The 23,714-nt window shown below is 43.4% G+C and overlaps 2 protein-coding genes across 6 annotated transcripts in view; both read left to right on the forward strand.

Annotated features, from left to right (window-relative positions):
* Nucleotides 1–21,737, forward strand: part of RNF145 (ring finger protein 145) — a 51,367-nt gene extending 29,630 nt beyond the window's left edge. For all 4 annotated transcript variants that reach the window (XM_054217581.1, XM_054217580.1, XM_054217582.1 and 1 more), the window contains 8 exons: nt 1,385–1,476; nt 6,376–6,611; nt 10,091–10,266; nt 14,147–14,287; nt 15,648–15,830; nt 17,731–17,878; nt 18,580–18,936; nt 20,084–21,737. In XM_054217581.1, coding sequence (XP_054073556.1) covers nt 1,385–1,476; nt 6,376–6,611; nt 10,091–10,266; nt 14,147–14,287; nt 15,648–15,830; nt 17,731–17,878; nt 18,580–18,936; nt 20,084–20,527 — 1,777 coding nt within the window. In that variant the 3' untranslated portion in view covers nt 20,528–21,737. The remainder of the gene's footprint in view (nt 1–1,384; nt 1,477–6,375; nt 6,612–10,090; nt 10,267–14,146; nt 14,288–15,647; nt 15,831–17,730; nt 17,879–18,579; nt 18,937–20,083) is intronic.
* Nucleotides 21,738–22,938: 1,201 nt separating this feature from the next.
* Nucleotides 22,939–23,714, forward strand: part of EBF1 (EBF transcription factor 1) — a 298,786-nt gene continuing 298,010 nt past the window's right edge. Inside the window, exon 1 of one of the 2 annotated variants that reach the window (XM_054217556.1) lies at nt 22,939–23,153. The gene's annotated coding sequence lies outside the window, so the exon portion shown is untranslated. The remainder of the gene's footprint in view (nt 23,154–23,714) is intronic. The other variant, XM_054217563.1, reaches the window with a different exon arrangement.

Raw genomic sequence — 23,714 nt, forward strand, 5'->3', positions numbered from 1 at the left:
GTATTTCCACATTTCTGGGGAGAACTGAACGCTTCCAGTAGCACCGAGTTGCATATTTTTCTGCACTGAAATAAAAAGAGCAAGTCTTGTATTGTGGTTTCTGCTACCGTTTGCCTTGCTTTGACTGCATCTGTTCCCAGCAAGTGTGGCTTGCCTCACCGATATAAATAAATACGTAATAAAGGAGGTGCCATGCCCCTCGAGCAAGCAGACTCCTCCAGCTCCGCGCGGGGTCAGATGGAGTGTGTCTGTCTGGCATTCCTAGGATGTGATGCAGCTCGACACGGATGACTGGAGAGCATCAGCCAGATGGGAGCACGGGCTGGGCTGTGCTGCTGCTGGCAGTGGGTAGTGCCCTAGCAAGGGTGGGGGGCAGCAGCCGACCTGGGCATGGAGGAGAAAAAGGCAGAAGAAGGGGCTGGAGATCTGGATGCAGAGGGTCATGAGTGTTGCCTGCTGTCTCGTGGCAGGGGATTAAGGAGCCGCTGGAGAATTACTGCCGTGCTGTTCCAGGATCACCTTCTGAAAGTGCAGCATCCTTGCTCTTAGTGTGACGTTCATGTTTGAGTTATGTTGCTGTTATGTATCTGCTTGAAGGCAGAGCTGATGGATGATCACCAAGTGCAGAAAAATGCCTGGTCTTCTCAGTTTCTTACCTTTTCCTTTGGTTGCCTGAGCCCACGCTCTTAGCCAGCCTTTTCTCAGAGAAATTACAAATATCTTTTCAGATTTTCAGACAGTTTTACTGTATCTGTCAATAGTGATCTGTCAGTTTGAGGGTATTTGGTTGGTCTCCCAACTTTCCCAGGATAGAGCTAAAATTTTAAATCATGTTGAATAAAAAGATTATGAAGCAACTCTGTTCCTGACTCTAGTCCATCGTTGTCACTTTTCCTTCAATAGGTACTATTTTTTAATTCAGTGCAAAGGGATTGTTAGGTGCAAAATACTATAGCCATTAAACTGGAAGACCTCTCTGTCAAGCTCTCAAATTTTTTTTTCCCATGGAGCTGGTGCAAAAAGAAATTATTATTATTATTGTGAATAACAACACTTAATAAGGATACTTAAAAATGGAATGGTGCTTAAGAGGCTTTGTCAATAGGCAGTTTCAGGCCACGCTCTGAAGAACAGCTTGGATGTCCCAAAGGATTTTTACAGCTATGCCAGTGAGTCTAATTACAGATAATACTTCTCTCGCTTAAGTCATGCCTCAGTTAGATCCTTACATCAGTGAGGCTGCTGTAACAGTAGTGTTAATATTGCTTTTTGTAATCTAGTTAATTGGCTGTGACATACACTGAAGTTACGTACGTGTGGAACGAATAAATTGCTTTTTGTCTGATCAGATGGATCTTAATAGTTTGTGGGTTTCTTTTTTTAGGGATTATGTGAGGAGCGAATTGGAATCAGGATACGAAGGGCCAATGTACTTGGAACCTCTCTCTATGAATCGTTTCATGACTGCTTTAGTAGGTAAGTGCCTTAAATATTTGTGATGCAGGACAGACCTCTGCCTAATTCTCTTCATTGAAACCTATGCACGTTTTACCTCTTGGTTTCAAATTTCTCTTACTGCTTTTAGTAGCTGTGATTCTCATTAATATGCAAGAGGCATGGGAGGCTAGGTGTATCCTGCCTGCTGCTTCTGTGCCACTGATTTACCACTGCTCTTGTATTTGCAGTTCTGAAGTATTTTCTGTGGCTGTCTGTCATGCTGTGCCCCTGTGCTCTTCCCAGACCTGCAGTCTGATTCGATTCAGAAGGCCTGGATTGTCTGTAATAGTCTTTAGGTGGAAAGTACTGTAGAAATTTCAATAATAATATGTATTTGTAGTGCTTTTGTCAATGAAAGTGTTGTACAAGTATTTATTCTTTATTGGCTTAATAGATGAACACTATCGTTCTCTTGGGGAAAAAAAATAATGGTGAAATAGATTAGTGGGTGTGTGCATGGGACTACAGGGTATCTTTTTTTTTTTTTAGAGAGTCCCAGGGATATTTCGTTAGAAAAATGAAAGAGTTAAGGAGTAACAAGTCAAAACTACATTTAAATTGTGTTTGATTACTGGCAGTGATGACTTCTCTACTTAAAAATCCTGAAGAATTGGACTTTGTAGATTGCTCCCTTACCCTTTGAACTTTGACTGGAAGAGAATAAATTCAGCGTTAAGGTTGCTACACCATACCATATGCTCTTCTGAGAGGATATCGGAGTACACACATACCATGTGTATTTTAAAATTAAGCCTTAGACAAGCTTGAAAGTAAAATCTTCCTTAATTCCTTTCACTAAGATCTGTGGTTTTCATCAGATTATCGACAGATTTAGTCAGCCATGTACTGTTGGCAAAATTCAGCTGCTTCTGTTTACTTGCGGCTGCTACTGGCAGATTTAAATGGGTTTACTTCTTTACAGTATGTTAGGTCTACCAGAATATACATGTCTCCCGTTTGCCTGCATCCTTACTTTCAAATGTGGCATTTTGTCTTTGCTTTTTTTTTTTAATAGAAATAACATTGGTGTTTTTCAAGGAAAGGAAATGTTCTTTAGATATCGTTTCTTCTCTCTTCTGAATTTCTAGATGTGATATATTTTGCTGTCTTGTCAAATGGCAACAAATACAACTAATGCCTTTAGTTTGTTTCTGTGAGAAAACATTTGTAATTAGTTCTTTGAATCTCTCTCAGGTGCAACGCAGGGTCCCATGATAAAGCAGAATCCCTCAGAGAGCTTCCCAAAGTGTCAGGAAGAGATCAGGAGGCATTGTGTCATTAAGGAACATTTAGACAGAAACTAAACCGAGAGTCAAACCCGTTATGCTTCATCCAGGTTTTAATATGGATTAAAAATAATTGAGAAAAAGATAGCACTGTTTATGTCCAGTACAGTTTTGGGTTTTACTGGGTGTTAGACTAAAGTGTCCCCTTGTTATAATTGTTTTTCATAAGCAGGTGCTCGACTGTGCTAGCAAATGTGTGTATGTTAACATACTTAATATCCCCATTATTAATTTCCCCTGTTCTCTTAAATCCAACTTGAAAGCATAATTTTAGTCTTCATAGCAAACGGCCGTCTTTGGTGAAGACCTGTGAAAGCAGGCTATGAGGCTTGACAGTGTTCTGTATAAATATGGAATACATTCTCAAATCGGTTCCATACAAAGGTGTGTATCCAGCGCAATCTGCCACATCACAGGATTGTACTGCACTGAACTGTGTCATCGTCACAGCAAAATGAATGTACAGGTGATTTGCTCCATTTTTGTCCTTCCATGTTCTGCCAGTGTTGTGCTGCAGCACTGCTGACAAAGGCACTGAGGCAGGCGCATGGGGCCATAACGTGCTACTTAATACAGCTCTGGTTCCTAAAAGTTCTGGTCAGAACTAAGGGGATGATGTACAGTACCCGAGCTGGTTCACAAGTTTGACCTTTTTTAATGCTTTTATTCATTAGTGCTTTTTCAGTGGATTGTCACAGGCATTTCTTCCCTTGGATCTAATTCAGTCTGATGACTGTTGACTAATGCTACTAATATGCTGGATGGAAGAAATAGATGTCTTTGCAGACTGCCCCTGGGATGAGTGTGCCACTTTGTGAGCACGTCAGCTTTGGAGGGTCCAAAGCTGTGTGGTTTTGGAAGCGGTGCTACCATCAAGACTTGCTTTTTCTTAGTACGCAATAATGGGATTATATACTAACTTTAAGACATCCGGCTTTTTCGCATAACAGTTAATGACACAGCCAGGGAATTTGTTAAAATCAGCTTTTTAAAACTGGAAATGAAATAAAGACGATTCCCTACTCAAAGTGGCTCAAACAGCAGCTGTGCTGCATAGGCTTTCTTGCTGCACATCGTCCATTAGCTAACGAGCTGGGAGGCTTTGGCTACCTGTCAGCAATGGTTAATACATTTGTGGAGGTTTTGGGAAGGGAGAAGAATGGGCAGGAACTTAAGGCCGTAGGTTTCTTCCTTATTGCCTCATTCCCTACCAGAGGAGCCTGGTGTCCTGCAGGAGGATTCCAGCTGTCGGGTTCATTAGCCGTGTCTGGCAGTTTTCAGTCTACGGCATTTAAGTTTACAGAGTGCAAACATTCAGCTGGATTTGCTGGTCTTAGCAGAGGGTTAAAATCTTTTTATGATTTGATACAAGGCACATACTAATTTTTTCTGACTGATCCTGCTGTGTTCTCCGTGGTGACTGACAGTGTACAGTCCCACTTGGAGATAAACTGATTCACTCCAGAGAGAGATTGTCTGTCCTGAACTGAGGTGCTGCTACCCCGGTTTAAAATGGCAAGTACCAGTCACTAAAATATCCATTGGGGACATTTTCAGGCCCTTCCTGAAGGGGTTGAGAATTGACAAGGTGCAGACTTCAGGAAGGAGATTGGGGCCTCCAGAGAAGGTGCTCCATGGATTGATTTCCTTTGATGGTGTACAGATCTCCTTCCCGTGACAAGTAATCTTTGATCGGTGTTTAGATGAAAAAGGTGGGAGGGTTAGAGAGTTCAGCAGGGATTACCAGCGTACTCGGCACATCACCGTTGGAGGAAAGCAGGTTTTGCTGTTGCATGAGGTGAGGCTGGACTCGGAGAGGTCCTGTTTTGTGATCGGAGAGCTCCAGAGTCATCCCAAAGGGCACTGGATTGTTTAGCGTGATGTTGTCGCAATGTTTTGTTTTGGGTGACGACATTCTTACTAGATCCTGAAGAACGTATTGGATGCTGGTATTTGCATCCCTTTGTGTGTGAAGCTGGGTTGCCTTAGTTACCGTGAGTCGCAGAAATCCTCGCAAGCTGACTGTGCCAGGCTCCTGAATATTACGGCGCGGCAGCGTGCTGGTGGTATCCTAAATAGGGTTGTAGCAATGTGTGTGTGGGCAGAGAACAACAAAGCAGAGGGAGAATGCTTCAGACCTGGAGTCTGTTGAACTTCTAAAAAGATGAGTAGAGTAACTTTCTCCGAGGCTTATACCGCCCAGGATGCTGATAGTGCCTTGCTGAGAGCAAGGGTGCTTCTTCTGAAAAGACACCTGCTAATTCAAAAATACATCTAGCAAATTGACAGTAGGACTTAAACTTGAAAGAATACAGTATGAAGGAGGAAGAACTTTGCTTTAGTGGAGATTAGAGAGTGCTTTCAGTTCAGTTGGAGTTATTTTGAAAGCAGAAGCCCTTCCCTAGGTAGGGAAGCGAGGCAGAATGAAAGCAAAACCCTGGTGCTGCTGTTTCTCCTCTTGCAGCGTCTCTCCCCAGCCCATCCAGAAGGGCTTACAAGGTCAGTAAGCTTATGTGAACACATGGAGTTAGTGCTGACCTAGAGATATTAAAGGCCTTGATTTTGTTACTCTGTGTTTTGCTACGGCTAACTCATGGTTTTGGTAAGAGTTGTGAAATGCAAACACTAGTGGAGGTAGCTCCCAAACCGCACGTAAGTACTGGGGTTTAGTACCACGTATTGTGGCTTTCGGAGGTAGGCTGACATAAATGGTGAACAAGGTTCTGCTTTTAAATAACATGCAATAAATATTTCTCCTTGCTGCAAAATGATGAGTGAGAATTGTTCTTATCCAGACAGTGTGCATTTCACCCCATTCCAGTTCCTCCGAGAGAAGGGGTACAGCTTCCAGTGACTCTGATGGAGCAGCTGTACTGGAGTGGTCTGTTCAAGAGATACCACCCTCCAGCTCTCTTGGTGTGTGGGAGAGATGTGCTTGTGTTGTTGCCTACTGTTAAAGAGAATTTAGTTGTTAATTATCTGTCACTTGCAAGCTTCAGTGATAATTTTGAGCAACTGCCTCAGGGCATTATGAAATTATTGAAGTCCCAGCTGCTGACCTGGCTGTTCTCCTGTTGCTGTTCTTGGCCAGTAATTCCTCTTGACAGTATAAATATTGTTGCTCTAAAAGCTGTTTGGGACCTCTCATTACTTTTTCTGCATAGATCGGGATGAAATAGTAGTATAGCTGGGCTTCGGAAAAGCTACTGCTGTGTATGCAGATACTGATGGGATTTAGGTTGAGCTGGGGATGTTAAGGAAAAAGAGGAGATGATTTGTTGGGTTATCCTCTGCGTGATTTATTCCTGGGACTTCATATTAATCTGAGTATGATTCTGCATGTGTTTTGGGTTTACATCTCACTAATCTGTGAAGTGAAAGCGTGCACTTTGCGTAGTTTGAGATTGGTAACTTTCGTGACCCAGCAAAAGATGCGGAGGAGCCTGGTTTCGTAACAGATTATGTCCTAGTTAGAACTGTCATAATATGCTGGATGTTGATAACTGTATTATGGAAAGATAACGTATTAAAATTCGTTTTTTCCTGAAGGGGATAATCAGCTTGATTATAAAATGCTGTGTCGCCTTTTCAGGTCAGCTGGTGGTATGTACGCTCTGCTCCTGCGTCATGAAAACAAAACAGATCTGGCTTTTCTCTGCTCACATGCTCCCTCTGCTGGCACGGCTTTGCCTGGTCCCTTTGGAAACCATCGTCGTCATCAACAAATTTGCCATGATTTTCACTGGTTTGGAAGTTCTCTACTTCCTGGCATCAAATCTTCTGGTGCCCTATAACCTGGCAAAATCTGCATACAGGGAGCTTGTCCAGGTAAGAGAGAACGTAACGGCTTTATTTTCTTTGGCCTGAGCTTTTTTTTTGCAGGAAAGACATAACAAAAATGTACTCTGGCTGTCTTCTGTGCGACTGTGTGTGTGACTTAACTCGTGCTTTCTTAGTAAAATGTGTTCCTATCCATAGCGTCGTCTTTAATTTATGGTAGCTGATAATTTGAGCAGTTAAGACATTAGCCTGAACGATGCTGCTGGCCAGCTGAGCATGTCCCCTTTGCTTAGCCCTTCCCAAAATGCAGGCTAAGAGACAAGATTGTGGCAGAACGGCATTTATTTACAGCCTCATGAAGTGAGCAAGGTAATCCCCATATGTGAATTGTAGCAGCTGTTCATTTCAAGAAATGCTTTCTGTATGAAAAATATTTATAATTTAGTAGTGTTAAATTGGGAGTAACACTAAAGCTGATTTTGACTGTAATAATCACTGACCTACAGTCAGTGATTTGTAACTTAGAGTTGGTGACTTGTAACTCGCAGGCGGTGATTTGAAAGGTCTGTAGTATTTTTTTAGAGCAGCAGCATTGCTGAGACCTCTAACAACAGAGTGGAAACAGAGAAGACTGATCTGACAGGTTTCCATTTTGTTAACGCTTCGACATCAGATACATATTTGGTTGAAAAGATACGTTTTTTAGTGGCACAGAAACATCACACCTCACATTATTTGTATAAAAATAAACTATATGTATATATGCATCCATCTGTATATTTCAGTATAAAAAGATTGATGCGCACTTGGCTTCTGACTGACCTGCTCTTTCAGCTCTTGCCACTTGCTGGATTTTTTTCAAACCAAGGCGTTGGTTTTCTGCCTTCTGCTCTTCAGTGCAGGAGCAATCTGAAAACTAACTTGGTTAAGCTCCTTCAAAGCCCTCTTTAAAGCTCTTCTTTGCTGTCATATCTGTCATACACAAACAAAAACTTGGCAGCAGTAGGTGTCTGGTGTGCCAAGGTCTCAGCCTGTCATGTTGATGGGTACCATCTCGTTATTTGTTTTGTATGTAATTGGTCTTTGTAGCAGGATTATCCTTCTGTGCTTGTGCAGCACCTAGCATGGTCTGATCTTGTCTGTAATGGGCTTGTAGATTTGCTGATTAAAAACTAATTTGGGAGCTACCTGGCAAAACTTCAATATCCTTGTTTTCCAGGGAGAGCAGGAAAATCATACTAACAGTTTACGTAGAGTGGTAACATTTGAGGCAAAACGGATGCACCTCTTTGTACAGCTCTAAGACTTACAACAGTTTGAAACCAACACTTCCATTTTCCATGTGCGTGAACACATGCAGAGTGTTCCTGAAGTCAAATTCAAATTGGATACAGATTTGAGAGTCGTGTATATATATTTTTTTTTTATTAGGCTCTTATGTTTAAAACACCTCAACATCTTACAAATGTTTCAATTGCAAATACATTCCAAGCTGAGCAGGGAAATAGTTGTTTCTTGCTGGGTTTTTTGTGAGGTTTGGTGGTTTGTTGTTGTTTTTTTTTCTTCTTTTTTTTTTGGTCAGAGTTGTGTTCTAAACACAGACGCTACACAAATCTCCTCATCTGTGGGACTGCTTGTCTCTTCCCCTTCTTCAGTATTTCAAATCTTTGCATGCCAGGCTGTATTACAGTGTTATAATCAGGAGGTAGAAGTATTCCTTGTACGTGGCCTTTGGGCACTGATCATATTCTTTCTCCTTACGTTTTATGCAGAAGGCAGAAAGTCTCTTCCTTGGGAATACAGGGAAAATGGTAGAAACTCTATAATGTGGCAGTGGATTTGTAGTAGTGTTGTGTGCTGCTTTTCTAAATGCAGTAGAGAGCGGGTTGGAATGAAAAGTTATGTGTGAATGGTTTTTGCATTGTATTGACAATATGGGAAACCAGGATTTTTGTTTTTAAAGAGCTTGCTGCTCTTTGCCTATGTTCCGGAAACAGAACAGAAAAAAAATTGACTCGTAGTGTGTTCATATAACTAACTGGCTGCAACTCCGCTACAAATCAAGCTCAGTGTGCTTATTCCAGAGATGGATATTGCTGCTTTGTCTTGAATATTTTCCTATTTCTATTTCCATTGCTATAACTTTGTGTAGTAGTTAGTTGTCAGTGAAGCCTTCATCCTGGTGTTTGTGAGTTTACTATTATTTTAGACAGGCTGTTTTGATATCAGTGGCAAAAAATCCTTGGGATGCTAAACACTGCGAGCATTTCCCAAATGCAGCACCATAGGAGAGACAGCCCTAAGAGCTGCTTCTGTGTGTGTGTTTCAGACTGTGGCTAATGATGTAATTTAAAAGCAGGTCCAGAACCTTGGCCGTCTGCTTGCAGCAGAAGATGCCAGAAATACCTCAGGGTTATGAATCTACATTATAAGCATAGCATGACCCTCTTCCGATGTGGTGGAGTGCTCTGCCAGGAGCTGCGCGGGATTGCTTGCCTTGGTCCCAGGCCAAGGGAGAGGCCACCACGGGAGTCTCCCGAGGGCAGATGCGCTTCCTTCACAGCTCTGTGTGCGAAGCCAAAAGGGGGAGCTTGGCACTGTGTCCCTGCCAGCGGTGTATTGCTTGTCCATCAGCCACAGCACATACTGCAGCAGGTCCCGTGGACGTAACATACCAACATGCTTGTCATCAAAGACTAAACAGGCAGCTTTTTTAGCATTTGCTAAAATTTGCTAGCCATTATGGATTGTATGCCATTGTGGGAAGCAGATGATGAGGAAATAGTTGTTAGGAATTATTTCCTTTTGACCTTTTGTATGAAGTCCAGCTCTATGAAGTTCCAGCTGCTTGGAAATGACTGCATTGTAACGTAGTCTTTGCGATACAAAAGAAATAATTTGACCTTCAGAGTTTTATGAAATAACTCTTAAGCATGAGTTTCAGAACACTTGGTGAATTAGGAGCAGTCAGAAGTCTGACACGTGTTCTTTTTTGAGATACTTAAACATAAAATGTCTGAGGTATTAATTTTTCCCTTAAAAACAGGTCAGCAAAGCAGATTTATTTTGCTGAAGTGATGTGGCTCGTATTTCAGTGTCTATTGTGTGCAGTGTAGCAGTAGCTACAGAGAAAACACCATTGCTGTGACTTAAGCTGGGCAAAAAGGTCGGAGAGGGTTGTGCATGAGCTGGAGGCACGTGTCTGTGCCCTCTCTGGCTGTGACCGGGCTGCTGTCAGCGGCTTCGAGCCAGTCATTCGTAGGAAGGGTCATTCAGCTGGTCTGATTGTTTGCATGGTCGGGTACTTCTCCCTCCTTCAAGACAGACAGTGGTAATGTGTCACTGCTGAACCTGGCCTCTCCCTTTGTCAAACTGTAGTTTGATGGACCTCTTCTTTTCCTTGGGAATGGCTAATGCCATGTGAATTATGCTTAGTTCCCTTGTGGCTGTGTTATTGTCTATCGTTTTGTTATCAAATCACAGGTGCTGTGAACCAATAACAAACTGCATTTTTCTGTCTGTCGCAGGTGGTGGAGGTGTATGGTCTCCTGGCGCTGGGGATGTCTCTGTGGAACCAGCTGGTCGTCCCAGTTCTTTTCATGGTGTTTTGGCTTGTCTTATTTGCTCTTCAGATCTATTCCTATTTCAGTACACGGGACCAGCCTGCCTCAAGAGAGAGGCTTCTCTTCCTCTTCTTGACAAGGTAATTAACTAGTCTGCAAATAGTTAGTTTTCTGTGTTGACTATCTTCTGAAATGAATGTTTCTGCTCTCTTAAAGACTATATGTGTAGATTGATTTTATTGCATTTGGATACCCAACAAATACTTGTCCTTATTGCAGAAACCAAGTGTGTAAACCCTGTTAAACTTGTCCTTCAGAGACATGGATCCCAGTCAGAACAGACAGCGTTAGTAAACTGTGGGAGAGTTCCCAAAGAAAGCAAAATATGCTTTTGATGAGGGAAGAGTTGTAATTAGAGCTTTGGTCCAGAAGTTGTTTTCAGTATGCAAATTGATTGTAAGTCTGAGATTTCAGATGAACTTCAGTCCAACTGGTATCTGAATTCATGATTGTGCTGCTTTCTGAGCCCTGTATGTCTTGTTTCATCATTCTGGTATGGGACACGTTCTTGAGTTCATCCAAGCAGCCGAAGTACCCAACTCCCAAAGTAACTTTGTGGTTGTTTTGGCCGAGGTGTAAAGATCTTAAAGATGCCAAATTCCTAAAAGCTTTGTAAAAACTGGTTGTAAGATAAAGGAGAGAAGCCTGTGCTAGTGCTGTTAGTGAGAAAGGCAGCATTTGAGGGATTCTTCTGGCTGGAACCTATGTGCCATTGTTGGCTGCTGTTTAACTAGAAATTACAGCATACAAAAGGGAGCAGGAGCGTGGGGCAGAGAGGAGCTGGGTGAGTTGCAGAAGGTGGGTTAGGCAAATCAGATAGCGTAATAGTGGGATGGGGAGAAAAGAGGTAATAGCTGTCTAAACATACAGGTAACATAAGATATATTCTTTAGAGACCACACATCGTTAGTTCTGCTAATGCAACTTGTTTGAGTTAGTTGCTCATCACTACAGTTTTCCAATCAGACTTTCCAATTCCTTAGCTTTTTCTTGCCTCTGTGTGTGTATATTTATCTATGGTGCCATAGTGTAAGCTGTCAAAATTCATTATCTTTAAGGAGAAATTCTGGGGATTTTATTGCATGTAGTATTAAAATTGCTTACAGTGTCACACTGCGTTATGTAGAAGCACTGACTATGTTACCTGTTCGTTAACTAAACCATTGGTGTCTGAAGTTTTTCCTTCTGTTCATCTCTGCTGCAATTGTAGGTTTGCTACAATAGAATACTGCATTTAGCAGTTAGCAGAGGTGGGGCGGAGCGATCCTTTTCCTTGTAAATAAGTTGAATTGGTTCCTACCCCAAATTGTGAGACTTCTATTCATGGCAAAACAGGGAACTCGCTTTGCAGACTTGCATTGGCTTGATCTTTGAGTGAATGAATGCCTGTTGGTCTCTGTGAAGTTCTCCCTGCAATCGGAAAAATACAGGAAAAACTATGCAAATGTTCTCAGTGTTCTCAGGTCCGTCACAGTAGAAAAATTATAACCACTTATTCATTTTACAAACACAAACTCAGGTATTACCCCTAACAGCCCCTTACCCCTTAGGAGGGAGATGAAATACCTTGTCAGGCTGGTTAATAATGTAGTGCTGGCTATTTAATAAAATGGAAGGAAAAATGCACTATTCCATGAAAGTGAGTGAATTCTGCATCCGTGCCCTTTAAATGCCTAAAATAGTGCAACTGGAATTCAGGTGAGCACAACTGGGGTGTGCAGAATAGCGGTGTCTGATCTTTGTAAGAACGTCAGAGTGGCTGTGCTGGGTCAGACCAGGTACTGATCTAGCCTAGGATCCTGATCCTGTTGCCAGCACTGCCTGCAAGTGGGTACCTGGAAAGACACCCACCCATTAACTGACAAACAGAACGCTTCCTGATCTTCCTCCAGTCCTGCATCCAACTTCATGTTCCTATGTATTCAGTAACCCTCAAAAGACTTCTATTCCATCAGTTTGTGCTTTCTGCCCTTGAACTTGTGTACACTTGTGTCATTTGAAAGGTCCTGAGGCAAGGGGTTTCACAGCTGAGCTTGGTCTGTATGATGGGAAAAAAATCCATTTTGATCATTTGAATCCATATAGTTTCATTCCATGCCCCTCAATTCATGTACTGGGGGAGGGCGAGAACAAACAGTTCTGCTCTTCTTTAAAATTGAGAGTAGCCTAGGTCTGTACTTCCCAGACTGGAAAGTTCTTGCTTGCATGCTTGCTGCTTAAAAGCTGTTCTGTACCTTCCATTGTCCTTGTTGTTCCTTTCAAAATCTTTTCCATGGGTGTGTGACTGCAGTGATTTTTGAGAAACTTTGCAGAGTTCAGCTCTTTGGGACAATTTATAAACTTGTGCTTGACACATAAACATAACAGTGAAAGCTCCCCAGGCTTCTCTCTGAGCTCTTAAGCTCCTCTGAGACCCTTGTATAGTAGATCATCTGGAAATAAGTTTAAGAAGGGTTCTAAAATTACTCTGACAAAAAAAGGATTGGGCATCAGGCAGAAAAGCCAGGATTCTTGATTTCTGTTAGAGTATTTTGAAGCAGAACTTAAGAGTTCCTCAGATATCCTACAGAAGTAGCTGCTTTAAATATGATGTTTCTCAGTGCCTTGACTGGCAGGGAGATGTAAAGCTTTTTCAGCCCTGCTTGGCTTTGTAAACAGGTGGAATTTGAAGGCTTACCAGAAGCACTGCAAATAGCATATGTAAACACATCAACATTTTCTGCTGTGAATTGCTTTCAGAGGAGATTTCCTGTTAAAAGTAGTCATTAAAAGAGACAAAGTAAATGTCTCCTTGGACAAGCTTTGTTTATTTTTGAAGCATATGTTTCCTCAAAACTCTTTTGTCTTGTTGGAGCGCTGGACTAGTTTGCTCTTTAGTTGGTTAATTAGCATGACGTGGTTTTGGTAACTTCTCTCACAAGACTACTATCCTGGTGAACAAGTGAATATTTTTTTTTTCCCCTTTTTTTAATTTTTTTTTTTTTTAAACTACTGGGGGTGTCAGTATATTACCCTGGATTACGTATGTGAGGATTTCCAGGTGTGTAATCCCTGGCTGACAGCTGGCTCTTCGCCAAGTGTTGGGGCATACAGTGCGCTGCACTGCGCTGCCCTGGTTCTGCCGGCGTCCTCTTTCAGAACCCCAAGTACGCTGCGGGGCTTAGGCTGCTCCAAATATTGCAGTGCCAGGATCAGCAGAAGAGCGGCCCCAAGGTGAGGGAGCTGAAATAAAGCAGAGCTATTCTTGGCATCAACAAACGTATTCTGGCGTCTCAGCCTTTGGGACTTCAGTGCTGTAGCAAAAGAGAGGGAGATGCCTGCTGAGGGAGAATATTCTTCTCTGTTTTGTTCTGCTGCTTCTGGCTCAGCCGTTTGAAGGACGGGTGGGTTGTTACCTACCTGAACCTGATGTGAATGCTACCAGCAGTCCCCGGTCTCCCAGCAGCATTTATCAGATTGATGTTTGTTTGCTCTATTGTGGATCTGAGTGGAGACAGCCTTCGTGCATCCGTCTGCTTTAACTCTGTGTTTCTGGTAGCCCCCTGAAATTCCAGCAAGTAACCTGGGTGCCTTGTGGCTGTCAAACTGACTTTTGGTTGCGGAAACCCTACGCAAGCAGGAGAGTGCCACCGTGTGGCACAGCGCTGGCGAGGGACTGGAAGGTACCATGGCCCAGCGCTAGCTCCAGCCTGACGGCAGCGTTAGCAAGGGAGCCGAGGTGAAGCTGTGTCTTGGGAAGAACTGACGGAATTTTTCTTTTCATAGGAGGACTTCATGGCAGCGTAGGGCTTTTGATATTTTCATCAAACCAATCCAATTTTGCTTTAAAACCAGCTTGCACTGTTAACAGGATGAGGGGAGAGCTCATAATGTTGCTTTTAATTGATGGACCTTTTCTGGTTTTTGTTGTGTTGTTTTTTTTTTTTTTTTTTTTTTTTCTTTTCCACTCTCTCCTCCCAGTATTGCCGAATGCTGTAGCACTCCGTACTCGCTGCTGGGCTTGGTCTTCACAGTCTCTTTTGTTGCTTTGGGAGTTCTGACTCTCTGCAAGTTTTACTTGCAGGGTTACCGAGCATTCATGAATGACCCTGCTATGAACAGGTAAGTGCCTCGTTGTGCCTAGAGTCTAAAAAGAAGCAGACAAAAAGGGATTTATATAGAAATATATGTTGTGTTACAATTTTTTTAGCTTATGAACTCTTAGTTATCCTTGACAGGCTTTTTGTATGCCAGTCTGTGTGTACATTGGAGGGATTTGAGGTGAAAAAGCAGCTTGTCCCAGACGTCTTGGGAGATGGTTCATTTCTGTAACAAATTCAGGGCTGTTACTTGGGATTTATAATTGCACAGTTTGATTGTGTAAGTGCTTTCACATACATGAGTCACTGGAAAATTTTCACATGCTTGGATAATATAAACACATTTCCATTTCCTCACTTACCCTGTAGTCATGTGTGAAACTTTACTAACTTTGAGGCTTAAAACACAGCATTGCATGGATTGTCTGTAAGTTACTATGGGAAATAACCAAAATATAGAAGCTGCCTTTTGCTAATGCTTGTCCCAACTTGTCTAATATGAAATTGGGATCCTGGGCGTGACACTCTCAGTTATTCAGCCCTTAGCTCTGTAGAAAGTTCAGGCTATATGCAAAAGAATGTTTTAATATTTTGGATTCCAAGATCTGGAAGCAAAACCGGTATAAATCGGGGTTGCCCAGGAGTAGTCTACCTAAAAGCATCTTGTGGTGAAGCATGCGGTTCTGGGTGGTCTGTACTTTACCCGAGTCAGATACTGGTGCTAAATTGTGGTCCTCAGAGATACTAAATTCAGCCTAAGGTTCTGAGCCAAAAAGAAGTGGACAGCTGTATTTGGTATAGGTACAGAGAGAATAAATTGAAAAATGGCTGAATTTGTCTAAACTGGGCACCAGGGGGGTGTTGAGTCACGGATATTTCCCCAGGGCCAGAGGACAGACAGGAGGGTGGTGGTGGGGAAGTACAACAGGTGAAGAGGGCCTTCATGGGGATCTAGGAAGAAGGCTGACTGGTGCCCGGGTGTAGACGTAGCAGGGCTGCTTCGGGCTTGTGTAGGCAGCACTGAGGCTGGTGGGTTCCTCCTCTTAAGACGCAGCCTGGGTCCTTGACATGCTTTGTGCTGGGGGGGGACTCTGTCACTGGGTGGTGTCTCCTGGGCTGGATGCAGCCCACACGCTGCTGGTCGGGAGCAGGGCTCTTAAATCTGCTAGTTGCTAATCCCCAACACTTCAGCATTTTTGAAAACATTCCTCTACAGTTAAAGCCTTAGCATGGACATCAATAAAAGCTAAAACCAGTGACATTTGAAGGGTTGTGGCAGAAACAGACAGCTTGTTTCCTGGTGTTTCTAGATGTATTTTTGAACCAACAACGACACAGAAAAAGATGTGATTGTTTGTTCTTTTGACTGTGTTGATCTGCAGGGGAATGACTGAAGGAGTCACACTCCTGATCCTGGCTGTGCAGACAGGTTTGATTGAGCTCCAAGTTGTGCATCGGGCGTTCCTGCTCAGTATTATTCTTTTCATTGTGGTGGCATCCATTCTTCAGTCCATGCTGGAAATTGCTGATCCCATTGTCCTGGCTTTGGGAGCCTCAAGGGACAAGTAAGAGACTGGTTTCCTAAACTGAAAGTTACTCAATGCTCTTTTAGGAGGTGGTAAATGAGTAATTGATGGACTGATTTGGATTTTTAGTAGCTTGTAAAGTTACCCTGTGTCTTTTCTGTATGCAGTTTTCTTTTCTTGTCTAAATTCTCTAGTTTTTCCCCTTCTCTATCCTCCTCCCTCAGGGCACACAGGAATGCTTTTCACCATGCCGTGTGCTGGCAAACAGGGGTGGCTTTGGTCACCTGCTCGGGACTGAGTCCATCCAGCCTGTGCGAGACCATGCTGTTCTGCAGGCGCTGGCTGCCCACTCTGAGTATGACACCGTTCAGTGGATTTTTCTCCCTAACAAGGGTGTCAGTGCACTGGACTCAGTTAACCAAGTCCAGGACTCCGGTGCCTGTGCTCTCCCCAGCCACACTCCATTGTGTGGATTTGCGGATTGGTTTTGCTTAACCTCCTCTGCACTTGGGTAGGTTTTCCTTCTGATGCAGCGGTCTCAGACAGCTACTGAGACTGGGAATTTTCTAGGAGTGACCTTGTGTTAGATATTGTAAAACCTATTTTTTTTGTGAGGCTGTGATCCCAAAATGATAGGGTTTACTGGCAGAAAATAAGAGGTGGAAGGCTTGCATTAGTGTACCAGAAGTTCTGATCATGTGGGATTGCTGTTAAGTTGGGTTTTGAAGAGCTGTATTGATATCTGGCGTTCTTGTATTCATCTGTTTATATCTTTGTTAATTGCTTGTGTCTTTTCCCTTTCTGTAACCTGTGAGGAAATAAAAGAGAAGGTTTATCTATGTGTAGAGAGTTTGTTTAGCTTAGAGGCTACTTGTAGCCAGTGTGTTCTGCCTGCAGCAATGTTAAGTTCAAATATAGTAACGCAGGGAAAGGGAGTAGAGGCAGCATATGAGCATCTGCCCAGCTTAACCAAGCAGTCTGTGGTGACAGCGAGTTTTAACTCTCTTCTGCCAAATCTCTTGGGTAGTTTTAAATCCGCTAGGATCAGGATAAATTCCACTTCAGCTGTCCCTTTCTCCTTCACCCACAGAATTGCAGACCTCACAGTAGCGTTCTGATGTTTCTTCAGACTGTACTAAATTGGCCGGTTCCTGCTGCCGTCCTGTCCCCCCAGTACTTTCACTTTTTCTGTACCTTCATTTCCAGAGCTAAATGAGGTTAAACAACCTGAGGAACATTAGGATAGTAAATTACAGGAGATATTCTGAAAGCCTTCACAGACGGGGGGATGTGAAAAGATCAATGGTGTGCTTAGGTTGGGGAGGAGATGAGGAAGAAGTAAATGATAGGAGCAGAGTAAGGATTGGCAGAGGTGAATGTTCAAGTCCCGTTACGTTTCTTCTTTTATGATCTCTGAATTGGGGAATGTACTTCTAAAGGCAGCAGGGTTAAATCTGGCGAGGAAAGGAAATACCTTTGCCCCATGCGTGTTAGCAAAAAGACACAGAAGAGTTATAATAAGTGTATAATTGGGGAGAATTCTGTTTGTATAGGAAAGTGTACAAACAGTTCCATGCATATTTAATAATTGTCTTTATTTTAATGGACTTTCATCTGAAACATTTAGTATCTCAGGTGCTTAATTTGTCTAATCACTGACTTGACCCATTATGACAATTACAGTAGGTGAATTTTTACCTATAATCTTTGTCTTTGTATTGAAAGCAGTGAAGGTCAAATGAGAGGGAACTTTTCCTACTGTGTGTATTGTAGGCGCGAATGCTGGGAATGAGACTGTGCCCAAGTAAAACAGAAACTCCTTTCAACAAGTTAAAGCCTTGAGCAAACATCTAACGTGCCTACATCCAGCAGTCAGCCTATTCTTACTCTGACACTCAAATCTGACTTAAAAAATAAAAACCTATTGTGTTGTTTGCAGGAGTCTGTGGAAGCACTTCCGAGCAGTCAGTCTCTGTTTGTTCTTACTTGTGTTCCCTGCGTACATGGCCTACATGATTTGTCAGTTTTTCCACATGGATTTCTGGCTGTTGATCATTATCTCCAGCAGTATTCTAACCTCTCTTCAGGTAAGAATGTTAGCCTTGTAGTAACTGGGAAGCCTGGCATTAACTGTGATCCTGTTACTCCAGGGGGAGAAGTACATGATGAGAAAAGAACAGGGATGATAGAAGGGCAGAAGTACAAGATATGATATAAAATCTCTTTCTTTATCCAGTATCTGAGGCTAAGGAGCTCCTGGGAGTGGGTTGAGAACATAGATGAGTGAAAGTCTATTTCAAATTGTAAAGCCAGAAGGCTTTTGAGGACTTCACTATCGCAGTAAAAAGGGTTTTTTCCAGAACACTCATTTATGTATTGTTACTTAGCTATGGCTCTTTGAAAGTAATTTAATGTTCAATACAAGTAGTGTAAATACAGGAAATGGTTTGTACTATGTCTATTTGTTATAACTTGCTCTTTTTTTATTATTAAATTTATAAAATCTGCCCTCGTGATGCTCAGCACTTTTGTTTAATCAACTCGGGTACGTTCTGGACTCAGGAGAGTACAGAAGGGGAAGTACTGGGGAACAAGCTTAAGTCCTTTGCACGGAAGAGTGACTTTCACTTGTCTAGAAGTTCAGCAACAATTTTACTGCTTTGGGGCTTGCATGCCCTCCGTCTGATTGGAGAGCGTTGTGTGTGCAGAGCTCTATGGACGACGCTGAATGACTTAAGCTCCGGTTCGGAACTGAATGCTGAGCTCACGGTCTTGCGCTGTGTTACAGGTGCTTGGGACGCTCTTCATTTACGTTTTGTTTATGGTGGAGGAGTTCAGGAAAGAGCCAGTAGAAAATATGGATGATGTGATTTATTATGTAAACGGCACGTACCGGCTGCTGGAATTCCTCGTCGCTCTCTGTGTGGTGGCATATGGTGTCTCAGAAACGATCTTTGGGGAATGGACTGTCATGGGTTCTGTGATCATCTTCATTCACTCCTATTACAATGTGTGGTTACGGGCCCAACTGGGGTGGAAAAGTTTCCTTCTTCGTAGAGATGCTGTGAATAAGATCAAATCACTGCCCGTTGCCACAAAAGAGCAGTTGGAGCAACACAATGACATCTGTGCCATCTGCTACCAGGTAAGAATGGAAGCGTCAGAAGAGTGACTTGAATTTAAATACCTCTAGATTGTCAAGTTCAGTCTGCAACCGGTAAAATAAGGTTAGTTGAATTACTTTTAACGAGTAATGTTGTGCTGAATAAGTTACTGGAATTACTCAGTTTTCTGCTTTATGTAAATTGATTTGGAGTGCAGTCACTGAGAGTTTTTATGAATAAAGAGATAGTTTGGATGTGTTTAAACTTTCATTCTTTTTTCTCCAGTTACCAACAAACAAAACTTCAGCTTTGAAACCTCTTGTGTGTGGGTTGAGCTGTTCTTGATAGTAACACTAAATGTGCTCTTTCTTCATTAGTGGAAGATTTGGTTACTGAAAGACAGTGTGTACTCAGTAGCTGATTTGTTGTTATTTCATAGAAGCAGCTCGGTCTCTACAGACATCATTTCATGCACAATGTCAGTTTTATAAACAGAAACCTAATTGTGAAAAGGTTAAGGGTCTTTCTAATGCAAGCCAGCAGATGTAAGGAACTTAAAAATTAATACTGAAAGTAGTATCTTTATCACGCCTGCAGCCGCAAAGTCTCTTTCTCTTGGATAGAAACCGTAGTTACGTATGAAAGTGAAAGAACCACGCTAAGGTTAGTAGTGTGCAGTTGGAATGCACTTGGATTGACTCCAAACTTGATACAAATTCCTCATAGAGTAAAAGGACCAGTGCCGGCTTGAATGACAATGTTTAAAACACCGGCCTGGCAATATGTGGGTCTGAGCTGACAGAGTTAGGGTGTTGCTTCATTGCTGGTTTGCTGTTGTTACGTGTGGTACCTATAAGTCTGCTGGTTTTGACTTGCGCAGTTGTTTCTTAAGCCAACTAATCCTGTGGCTCTCGTCCTACACAAGCTTTTATTGAAGCGTAGTAATACCTTATAAACAAAGCTTTTTGCCTAATTTCTAATCCCTGTAATATAAACAGCCGGACCTGCCCTGCGTTTGAATTGTGTGTGTGTGTGGATGTGGAGGCTTGTTGGTAGGAAGGAAGGAATGTTCTCTTACTTGCCTGCGGACTGCCTCTGTTGAACTCATGACATGTGTGGGGTGAGAGGAGAGGAATTGCATTGCAAATAATATACGATCTTTCTTTTTTTTGTGTGTTTGTCTTTCAGGATATGAAAACTGCTGTAATCACACCATGTAGCCATTTCTTTCATGCGGGTTGTCTTAAGAAATGGCTGTATGTGCAAGAAACCTGCCCTCTGTGCCACTGCCAACTTAAGAGCCCTTTGCAGCTACCGGGACAGGGACCAGAGCCAGTTCAACAGCCAAATCCTGGTGCAGAGCAAAACACCAGACCTGGAGATGCAGCTGAGCCCCCGGGTGCTGAACGTGACAATGGGCCAAATACGAAAGGCAGCCCCAGCAAGAGCGATGGACGGGTTGCTGAAGGACAGGACAGCCTGGAGGCTGCTGCTGGGGCAGAGGGGTCTCGGGGCACGGACAGTGACGCAAGCCGCTGTGAGGCCACCCAGGGAGCAGCTTGTGCTGCAGAACTAATCGCAGCCCTGGAGGGGTGCCCTGCTCAAGACCCGAGGGTTTGCGTCCAGGTCTAAGGTGACAAAGGATGACGTGGGAACAAACACATTTCAGAGATCCAAGTTTGACTCAGAAGAAAAACCTATCCTTCCACAACTGTGAAAGAAGTTTAGCTATTAATGCTGGTCAAAATGTAATCTCCCATGCTGATTTCTGTGGGCCGCTTGGTAGGGTTAACTCCAGTGAGATGTAGTAGAAATGACTCCAGAAGCTCTCTGAACTGCGGGCATAGGAAGGATGTCTGGAAATAAACTGCAGTGAAAGAGTGTTTTCAAGACGTAGGTGAGGGATAAGAGGAACGAGAGGTCTGCAAGAGGTTGTAGACAGACGGACGGAGCGCTAGCTTTTGTTTCGGTCAGGAAGAGGGTATCGCATACAAGCCATGTCCATGGGGACCTGAGAGGCGTTAAATGCCGCGACTCGCTCGTCTCTGGCTGAGGTGCGGCTTTGGTCACTGACAATAGTTTTTATGGCGCGTAAGCAAAAAATCAAAGATCCAACAGCAGTGATTGTACTGGAAGATGGAAGCACTCTTAATATGTCATGTGTATGCTTTGGGTGTTCTTGGTGGGGCAATTGCATTTGAATTCATGTAATCTATAGTGACTCTTGACTCTTATGATGGAGTCTTCAATATTTTGATGTATATGAAACTTTTGCTAATAATGGGCACAGTCTGGGCTGCATGAAGTAAACTAAAGCTCTAGTGAACACTTTGACCTCTGCTGTCGTGTGCAGGAGGAAAGTGGGATGAGTTTTAGGGCACAGATAGAGGCCTTGCAGTACTGTGCTGTGTAATGTTTAATTCTTGCAGCTGAATTAAAACAGTATTAAACTCTGGCGATATTTGCACTTTGGGAATGAGTACATTATCGTGTATGATCAGACTCCGCAAATGCCACTTCTAAAGCTGTTAATAGGTTTGCACCTTTTTTCTTTGACAAGGACATGTCCATACTTAAATTTTTACATGCATCATGGCTTCAAGTAGAACTAGGGACTGGGGTGGGGAAATAGGTGGGAGTAGGGGGCAGGCAATTTTTTTATGTGAATTTTGATATGAAGAGAAATTAGTCACTTATTTATACGATAGGCTTGACTCAAGTGTTTTTCAAAGTCGGTATTCCTAATGTGAAATGTGATACTATTTTATTTTTAGTAGTAAATTTGGATGTAGACTGACAGACATAGCTGAATGTCTTAATAAATTACATTTGAAGATTTTTACACCTGGTTATGTGATTCTTGTCCCGAAATTCCATGAATTACGTATGGATTGAGAGGCTCTTCTGCAGCGGTAGCTCTCTGTTCCCCTTGGAGATCAGCGGAACTTCTGATGCCCTCTCCCATTCCCATTTCAGTGCTGTGTGTCCTGGTGGTACCTCCTGGCCTCCTCCGGTCCCTGCCACCCCATCTTCGCCAGTACAGCCAGGACAATGGCAGGGCACGGAGGCACGTTTGCTCCCAGAGGCTGCTGCGGAGCCCCAAGCAAAACCCAAAGCTATTCCTGTCTCACCTGGCAGGATGGCATTATGAGTTGCACCACCTTTTCGTTCTGTGTCTCAGTTTTGTTTTCTTGCATGTTGAGCAGAAATTTAGGTTTACCACGTGCTTCACTGATCGTTGCAAATCTATTATTAACAGCTGGATGTGTATGAGGGGGAAAAAATTGTGAGAATTTTTTTTCTCGAACTCTTCTTTTTCACTCCTTTTGATCAGTGGTCTGGGTCCTGCTCTTCCACGCCCGCGTTTCTGCGGAATTGAATCTTTCTCAAAAAGATGTTTTGTATGTGTCAAAGCTTTCAACCTACATAATTTAGACTGTTTCCATTCTAGCCACACTTAAAAGTCTGTGGAGGCAGGAAATGGGGCGTTTCTGGGCAGCGCTTTAGTGGGGAACTCTTTACTATTGTGAAACAAAGACTTTCCCTCAAATCACAGAATACGTTCTTAAAGGACACTCTGGTAGACCCTTCGTGCTGTCCCTGGGTGTGGAAAGGTGACCCCATCCTGACACCAGCGATGGGATGTTTTTCCATGGTGTGGGATCACCTCACTTCCATGGGAGGGAGCAAGCGGCGGTACCCCAAGTGACTGGGAAGAGGAGAATGAGAAGAGCGAGGCTTGGTCAGTCTTGTGAAGCGAGGGTGGGAGGGGTTGTGACTGCTGTGCAAATAGCCCAGGGTGAGCGCAAGGAGGGGAGGAGAGGAACTTGTGCTCCTCTGCAGTGGTCACGCCAGGGCAGAAGGGAACCGTGGGGGTCATCAACTCCAGTTCGTTGCTATCGCGCATGGTATGTCACATCATCACTTTCATAAGTATAGGAAGTGGTGTTGAAAAAGTAACAAAAAAATAAGACTTGGCATCGCTGCTCGCGCTGAGAAGCTGTTTCTCAGCCTGACTGATCTCTTGGCAACGAACCTTTTAATTTCTACTCTAAATTATTCATAGCTAATTGGTAATGCAAAAGCTAGAGGAAAGGACTATGGATTTGCACCGATACCAGTAAGAGGTAAGTGCGGCTGGAGACGGCTCATTAAGAATCAACAGGCCCACGGCAGATTCAAGAAACGCGCTGTCTGCCAGGACTGCGGATCGGCAACATGGATGTGGCGCTGGAAAGGAGCCCGGTGGCCTAGGAAGGTATGTGCTGTCTTTTAGGAGAAATGATGCTGCAACGTTCCCACCGGAGTGAACCAAAAGCAACTATTCTGTGGTGGAAAAGGTGCTGAAAGGCGTGGAGACTCGGGCAAGGGTTCTGCAAGGGGGCGCGATGAGATGAAAACAGCTCTGGTGCACCTTCCTTACTGTAAGAGGAGTATTTTCAGGAGGGAGAGGAGAGGAAGGAGGGGAGGCTGCTGGCTTGGAGAGTTCCTAGGAACAGGGCTTTTCTTGAAAGGTGGAAGTTACCTTCATTAGGTGCCAACCCCACTACAAAGAGTTGTTTGTAAGAGCAAGCCGAGGTGGAGCGTGTGCATTGCCGCAGGGTTCGTGCGGCAGAGCTCAGGGGTTAGCGAAATCTGCTGGAGGAGAACGTTCAAGGCGGGGCGTGGGGGGGGGCTGTGTGTTCATTTTTGGTTTTGTTTTTTCCAACTCAAAAACGCTGAGAAAATAGCCATTTTCTGAAAAACTCGGGACAGCCAGCTCTAGAAGGAACTCAGAAATAAGCCTGCGAGGGCTGGCGGGGGCCAGGGTCAGGGAATA

The sequence above is a fragment of the Rissa tridactyla genome, chromosome 11 (assembly GCF_028500815.1).
Source record: "Rissa tridactyla isolate bRisTri1 chromosome 11, bRisTri1.patW.cur.20221130, whole genome shotgun sequence".
NCBI classification, from domain to species: Eukaryota; Metazoa; Chordata; class Aves; order Charadriiformes; family Laridae; genus Rissa; species Rissa tridactyla.